At 43.7% G+C, this 8441-nt stretch overlaps 1 protein-coding gene across 1 annotated transcript; it reads right to left on the bottom strand.

Moving 5' to 3' along the window:
- Positions 1 to 1109: 1109 nt before the first annotated feature.
- Positions 1110 to 4582, bottom strand: LOC124124365. The gene is made up of 2 exons (XM_046487504.2): positions 2914 to 4582; positions 1110 to 1245 (listed from the first exon to the last, which is right to left on the bottom strand). Exon 1 carries the CDS (start codon positions 4230 to 4232, stop codon positions 2931 to 2933), a length of 1302 nt encoding a protein of 433 aa, XP_046343460.1. The 5' UTR covers positions 4233 to 4582; the 3' UTR covers positions 1110 to 1245; positions 2914 to 2930.
- Between the last annotated feature and the right edge of the window lie 3859 nt (positions 4583 to 8441).

Genomic DNA, 8441 nt, shown 5'->3' with positions numbered 1-8441 from the left:
AGATGTTTAAAGCGTTCAGGGTTTCAAACAAACCACAAAACAGTCACTGATAAACAAATTGAGTTTATTTCAGATATAATTTACAGCTTCAAATGATGTGACTGAGCAATTTTCATTAACAAGAACTTTTATCGAGAATTGACAAAGCAAACGCAGAGTCATTATTTACAGGTTTGTTGTAATATTTGGTAAATGTGGAGGATCCACTCCACCCGGCTGTAGTCAGAATGGTTTGCAAAGGCACATTCTGTCTCATAGCAGCACTTGTAGAGGCCATTCTGGTGCTGTGTGGTTTGAATATACTTATGTCCACGCCACTCAGCTCGAGTACACGTTTCACCCATCTTGACACCGTGTCCTTTGCTACACGCCTGTGGGGTTTAGTGTAGCCAATTAACAACTGTGTTTCATCAACGCGCAAGGGCGCTGTTTTGTCCAGGTATTCACGCATCACTGTCACAACACAGGTCTAGACTGCTTAACTAAACTACCTATTCTAAACTTACAACAAGCAGAGGAAACAGTCATATTTCTAATATCTAAAGCATGTATAGATTGCAGTCTCTGGCCTGACAATAGAGTTAAAAGAGTAGCAGCTTTCAATGTCAAGTCTTTCAAGCACAGTTTCTTCACAGGTGACTTTGTTTTCAGATATGTCAGAACAGTGTCAGTGTCCCAGGTAACAGTATTTCTAGGAAGAGCTGGACGTGACTGAAACACACCTCTCATAAATCTGTTTATGAGCGGATGAGAACCCAGGGTACCAGTGTCTAAGATAATCACAGATGATAACGCTGATCTAGCTGAATTCAGAGCGCTATACCCTAAATTGTCGTCGTATAGTTCACACAGGAAATCTAACACTTCCGTCACAGATGGACACAGTGAATCAACTTGCCTTTTACCACAAAAGAGAAGCCAGCGTTTGATGTACGAGTCATACTGTCTTCTTGTGGATTTTCGCCAGGACTGGAGAATGATTTCGGTAGCTCGTTGCGATACATTTCTCCTCTGGAGAGATCTCCGGACAAGAGAAATGCTGCCATTTTCATTTTTGTTAGGGGATGAGTTGTGCCTTCGTTGTGTGGTAAGAGGAGAACCTGTCGTACTGGAGGTAGAATCACTGGAGGATGCTTGATCAGCCGGAGCAGACGAGGGAACCACGGCTGGGTAGACCACACTGGGGCAATCAGTATACCGCTGCTCTTGTCTTCTTCTATCTTCTTCAGTACAGTGTTCAACAGACTGAAAGGTGGAAATGCATAGATGAAATATGATGTCCATGATATAGAAAATGCGTCAACTGCATATGCATCCGGATCCGGTCGCCAAGAAACATACTTCTTAAGTCTATAGTTCAGCCTAGACGCAAATAAGTCTATGTCAGGTGTACCGAGAATTTGGCAAATTTTGTTGAAAACACGGGACGCGATAAACCATTCAGTGTTGTCCTTGATCACCCGTGATGCTCGGTCGGCAACAGTATTTTGCTTACCAGGAAGATGTGCAGCGCTGAGCCAAATGTCCTTATACAAACACCACTCCCATAAGTCCCTGGCTAATTTGTTCAGAGTTGGTTTCTTTCCACCCATGTTGTTCACGTACGCAACCGCTGTTGTATTATCAATCAACAGTTTGATGTGGCAATTAGACATCTTTGTACAGTAAGTACGCAGAGTGAGGAAAGCCGCTAATAACTCCAAGTAGTTGATGTGTAATTCCGCCTCGTCACGTGACCAGTGTCCCCCAGTGGACAGTTCGTTGCACGCTCCCCCCCACCCCCTGTTTGATGCGTCCGACGTGAGGGTGAGTAACGGGGGGATCAACGGAAATAGGTTTGCACGCCGTGTGAACATGATTAATCCACCAATTCAAATCAGACTTGTCACAGTCCGGCAGAGAAATAACGTAATCATAGTTGCCTTTTGACGCCCGCATTGCTCTGGACTTGGTGTTATCCAACTGGCGGTAATAGAGCTGTCCTAACCTGACGCCTGGGAAACTTGCCACAAGATTACCCACTACTTCAGCTAATTCTCGTATGGTGATGAATTGCTTATTCCGTAGCCTGATACACGAAGACTGAATTTTGGTAGCTTTCGCACACGTGAGGGAAACAGTCATCACGACTGAGTTGATAACAAATCCCAAGAACACAATCTCCTGCGTTGGTATCATAACCGACTTCACTGGGTGTATGATAAACCCGAGACGTGTGAACAGTTCCGCTGTTTCTTGTACAAACGCTCTACACTCACTTTTGTCATCACCCGAGATAAACGAATCGTCAATGTAACCAACATTCATGTGACCTTTCGACCGTAGATATGAGTAAGGTGCTCTGAGAATCTTGGTAAAGTATCTGGGGGCACAACTAAGTCCATTCGGAAGCGCGGTAAACTGATACAGTTGTCCTTGCCACGTGAATTTCAAATATTTCTGGTGATCTGGGTGAATGGGCACTGAGTAATACGCATCTTTCAAGTCAATGGATGCCATAAAGCAGTCTTTCCTGACTAAGGAGATGGCGGCGGACAGACTCTCCATCTTAAAATGAACATAATCAATGTTTTCATTCAAATGTTTCAAATTCAGGATAAGGCGATAGGAACCGTCTTTCTTCAAGCGAATGAATATAGTTGACACATACTGTCCATGTTCTTGATGAGATTTGAGTACCACTCCTTTCTTCTTTAAGTTCGCAATTTCGTTAGCAATAATGCAATGTTCACTGTCATTAAAACTTATTTCTCGTGGAATTTGGGTTTGCTGCGGGAGCGTATCAAAATCAATATAGCAACCTGTAACGGTTTGTAAGACAAAACTGTCAGATGTAAGTTTTTCCCTTTCAGGGAGAAAAAACTTGAGTCTGCCCGCCTGGAAAACATCTTGTGTAACAGTGTCTCGTCTTACCTCCTGGGCATCAGTCTCTAGTATTTCCTCTCCTGATCCATTCTTTTCTTTTTGAAGTTTTGATATTCCTTCGCTAAAAAAACCCTGCCTCTGCCTTGAGAAGGCCGATGTGGGGGATAAGTGAATGAAGGCCGTGAAGTTGACGGTCTGTTGGGTCGTGGGCCGGAAAACACATGGCCGGTGGTAACCTGACCGCTGACGCGGTTAGTAGCACTCATGTCTTTTATGGTCTCCGCCAGGTTGTCGCCAAATAACAGAGTGGACATTGGCGTCTGAGGCGAGCAGAGCTGTTGGAATTGCTTGTTTAAACAAGGCTTCAGCATTTCACGCCTGCGGTGATTAAGCTCGGTGTTAGCATGGGATATGAGGGAGACAGCATCCGTTGCCAGCTTGGCAAGGGCATTCACATTTAACTTATCATGAGAAAGTTCTTTATTCTTGACTTTCAACAATGTGTCAGTCAGTTGTAAAATGGGCATTGTAGCTGTAATAAGGCAGGTTTGAAGCTTCTGCATCTTGATGTCATTAGACCTGGTGTGTGCCCGCAATCTGCCCCAGATTTCTGGGTTGACTTTGCTCGCTTGTAGCATATCACAGTTCTTGGGTCTGTCATAGGCCTGAGTTTTGGATTTGAATTTGTCATCACCCATCTTCTGGAACATCATCTTGTTCATAGCAGCAGCTAGTTTTGAATTGATAGGAGGCCCAACTTGGCCCTCACAAGAATAATCCTCCAACAGTGAATCAAGAATGTCCCCATCTTCTGCTGTGTCACCTGAACCAACGTCGTCACACACGACTTGAGACAGATCCGGGGCTGAGGTGTGGCTGTGCTGAAGGGACCGTGCAGTAAGAACAGTGTTCTGAGTGGACTGCGCATCATCAAACAGATCCTCTAAGTCTGCTTCATATTCACTGTGATCAGATCCTTCACCAGCATCTACACAAGGATCGTCACCAGATCTCCGAATTTTTGACAATCTGGAGGCATCGAGCACATCTTGAGCTGGGCGTTTCTCAACATTATGTTGCATTAACCTTGTGAAGGTATCCCCAAACTGAGATATTGAGGTCGACATTCCAACAATCAGTTGCTGAGTGTGCATACTTTGAGCCATCATCTGTGAGAGCAGATATTCCTGTGTTAACGGCCTCTCCTCTGGGGGCCGATCCGCCGCCATATTGGTACTGTCACGCGCACGGCTGTGCATACCACTGGTATTTGACTCTGGGTCTGTAGGCTTCTCACCACACTCTGGACGGGACGCAGATTTCTGAGATTTTGTCCTCTGGCCACAGCTAGACTGAGATCTGGACATCTCCGACCCCTTGAGGATTTCTCAAACTAGGTCACAGTTCGGAGAGGTTACAGCTGATTGCAGCTTCTCCGATGCCATAATGGCGGGCGGGTGGGCTCGCTCCCTAGGGCTTCTCTCCAGTCGAGACTCGTGCTGGTTCACAACCAGGCCACTGCTACCCTCAAATGATAATTGTATCACTTTGAGGCTTCACAACCCTACTCAACTGGTAATTGTACCACGATGAGTGGAAATTGACGTAGATTTATACCCCGAATTGTCAGAGTAAAATCAACCGTGTCTAACTTTGGAACTCGTTAATCGCACTGACTCTGACCTCGCTTTCGCTATCTCACGTGATCACGTACTACGACGTGATTGGTTGAAATATAACAGACGTTTTGAGGCAGCATAACATTGCTGTACTACTATGGAAGGCATTTTCGCCTGACCTCTCCTCTATAGAATATGTCTGGGATAAGATGGTAAAAACGCCTACAACGGGACCAGAACCAGGCGTTAACGCGAGCTCAGTTGGCTGTTTTCAACCATCTGGTGTCTTCAATGCACCGCTGCTTCCTCGCCAGTTGTGGTGGTCACAACGGATGTTGACATTTTTAATGGAGTTGTTACAACCCCACTATTTAGGGCGTGTCACTCTGTCTCCTGTTACCATTTAAGGGTTTTGTTAATGAATTTGTTATGATAAAACTTTGATCAGACGGATGGCAAAATATTATGTTGTTGTTGTCATGAACATAATATTTACACCACTTTATATGAAGCACAGTTACTCTGTAGTATATTATCCGCTAGAAGTATATTAGAGACGAACGTGATAAGGTTCTATTGGGATATGCTACTTCAAGCCTTTGGAAAGAACTTCTTAACCAAGATCTCTGAGATGTCTATCGATGAGTCGTGGATCAACAGTTTCAAAAACTATCTGAGATAGAATCCCTCCAGCCAACACACAGGGTGGTAACTGCTTGCCTATTTGCTATAGGGTCAATGGTAAACACTACCACAGAATATTGTTTCAACCAGCTATTTGAAGCTCTTGGTATTGAGCTTCTCCATCAACAGGCTAAGGTTTTGAGATACCATTCAAGGAATATATTGAACTGGATATTTGGACGTTGGTAACAATTCCTAAAGAGGAAGGGGATAGGTGCCGTGAATATAAGGGATGAATGTAATAAAGGTATGTAGGGCCATGTGCAAATTCAAGACCTTGGAAATAACTCTCTCCCCTCTCCCTTATTACTAGGACATGGTCCAGGCTATTTTTCTTTTCAGTAGGGCATGACCTATGTTATACTCCTTTCACTTGGACATGACCTATAATGTACTCCTTTCACTTGGTCATGACCTATGTTGTATTCCTTTCACTTGGACATAACCTATGTTGTACTCCTTTCACTTGGACATGACCTATGTTATACTCCTTTCGCTTGGGCATGACCTATGTTGTACTCCTTTCACTTGTTCATGGCCTATGTTGTACTCCTTTCACTTGGACATGACCTATGTTGTACTCATTTCACCAGGGCATGACCTATGTTGTACTCCTTTCACTTGGGCATGACCTATGCTGTACACCTTTTCACTAGGACATGACCTATGTTCTATTCCTTTCACTTGGACATGACCTATAAGGTACCCCTTTCACTTAGGCATGACTTGTGTTATACGCCTTTCACTTGGACTTGAACTATGTTTTACTCCTTTCACTAGGTCATGACCTATATTGTATTGCTTTCACTAGGGCATGACCTCTGTTGTACTCCTTTTACTTGTTCATGACCTATGCTGTACTCCTTTCACTTGGACATGACCTATGTTGTTCGCATTTCACTTGGTCATGACCTATGTTGTACTCCTTTCACTAGGGCATGAACTACGTTGTATTCCTTTTCAGTAGGGCGTGACCTATATATGTTGTATTCCTTTTCACTGGGACATGACCTATGTTATACTCCTTTCACCTAGGCAAGACCTATGTTGTACTCCTTTCATTAGGGCATGACCAATGTTGTACACCTTTTAACTAGGACATGACCCATGTTGTATTCCTTTCACTTGGACATGACCTATGTTGTATTCCTTACACTAGAGAATGAACTACGTTGTTCAGTAGGACGTGACCTATATATGTTGTATTGCTTTTCACTAGGGCATGACATGTGTTCTATCCCCTTTACCAGAACATGACCTACTTTGGGTCAACGTGAATATGTGCTGCTGTTGGACAATGTCTCATAGAGAAATGACCACCGCCTCCGTGGTCTAATGGTAGAGCGTCCGCCCCATACAGCGGAAGGTCCGGGGTTCGATCCCTGGCCGCGTCATACCAAAAGACTAGTCCATTCCTACTTCCTGGAGCGGTAAATCTTTGTGAGTGAGTGAGTATGGTTTTACGCCGCTTTTAGCAATATTCCAGCAATATCACGGCGGGGGACACCAGACATGGGCTTCACACATTGTACCCATGTCGGGAATCGAACCCGGGTCTTCGGCGTGACGAGCCAACGCTTTAACCACTAGGCTACCCGACCGCCCTAAATGTTTGTGAATGGAGGGGTTCATGTATACGTTCAATAAGAATGAACGCTGTAGAACATGTCGACACTCTACTCTTTTTTTCGAGACAGAGACCACCACCGTGGTCTAGTGGTAGAGCGTCCGCCCGGAGAGTGGAAGGTTCGGGGTTCGATCCCCGGCCGCGTCATACCAAAATACATTAAAAGATGGTACTTGTTGTTACCCTGTCTGGCGCTCGGCATTAAGGGGCTAAAACAAGGACTGTTCGGCTCGGAGTCAGTATACTGTGTTGGAGTGGGGTATTCATTTTAAACTGCGGCATGGTATCTCAGTGAGCTGGCACTATAAATCGGCATCAGCCCGGACAAGCAGCCACACACACACACACACACACACACACAGTCACACGCGCGTGCATGCACGTCGCTTTATAAGTGCAATAATCTTGGACGTGATGTTAAACTCAATTTCACCTGACCTCACCTCACCTCACCTCTTAGAGAAATGATACAGTTTCAATACAGTAATTTACATGGATAGTATCTATTCAGATATTGATTGGTTAAAAGGGAGAATATATTACTTTTGCAAGATAAGTCCAGGATTGAGATTCTCACCTGACTTCAATGAGTCTCTCTTGGGGTATGTCGGTAAACATTATTTTTTATCTAATAATGAAGTAATGTTTAACAAATCCGCATGCACTGCCGAACCTTACGATAGCTAGCTATACATTTCTACGAGAGTAGACATTTTATTGCCTCGGTGAGGCATATCTGGGCATCTCCCGCGCATATAAATCATTCAGTAACTACATGTCTGTTTATGCAAGGATGTTCCCTCTGAGATCCAGACGGTTGAAATGGACAGCGAGTAGTACGAATTGTCCTCGGTTACCTCCCTTGATGCTTGGGCCAGACGTGGCTGCTGTCAGGCGCGACATAAATAAGCGGTCATAAGGTGTAAGTAAATAAAGTCGCAGGCTTTATCAAAACTTAGCATTTCCTTACACTTGTATATATGCACACCAATAGATAAGGTGTCGCTTTCCTATTGAGAAGAACGGTATTTTAATTTTTATCATTCTTCTCCACTTACATTTCAGCTGAATGTGTCATCAGCATCGACGCTTGTCAACAGTAGTACCCAGCATTAAAGTGCTATACAGCCTGTACAGGCAACACGTAAGTTGAACGTACTGACGTCATGTGTCGCGGAACGTAGGCTTGGGAGTCCTTCAAACTGTCTCCTCATGGCTGCACAAGCTGCTTTTTGAGGTCTTCCATAATTAACTTGTGTTTACTTCACTGAATATTATAACGTTTTTACTAAGGTGAATATCATAATGTCTTTACTAAACTTATTATTACTATTAAGGATAAGTTTTATTCCATGCTGAAAGGCCTCAGGCCCATAGTACAATTCTGTTTTCGGGAGTGGTTGCAGATATTTTAAACAGGTCATATTCTAATTAACATAGCATGATAAATGAACATTGAAAGTTTTTTAGGGTATCTTTATCAGTTGTTGCGTGATCGATATAAATCTTTTTTGAGTGGGATGTACATAAAAAGGCATATCCATATATTTACTTCATAGATGGTCGTATTTTGGACAGACTAACAGAACTTGAAACTCATCTTCAATCACATTTAAACCACATTGCTCTAATATTCTCAATTCTCT

This window comes from Haliotis rufescens, unplaced genomic scaffold (assembly GCF_023055435.1).
Source record: "Haliotis rufescens isolate VD_foot unplaced genomic scaffold, xgHalRufe1.0.p SCAF_22, whole genome shotgun sequence".
Taxonomy (NCBI): Eukaryota; Metazoa; Mollusca; class Gastropoda; order Lepetellida; family Haliotidae; genus Haliotis; species Haliotis rufescens.
The sequence above is the reverse complement of the archived record's forward strand: the minus strand, read 5'-3'. Positions and strand labels throughout refer to the sequence as shown.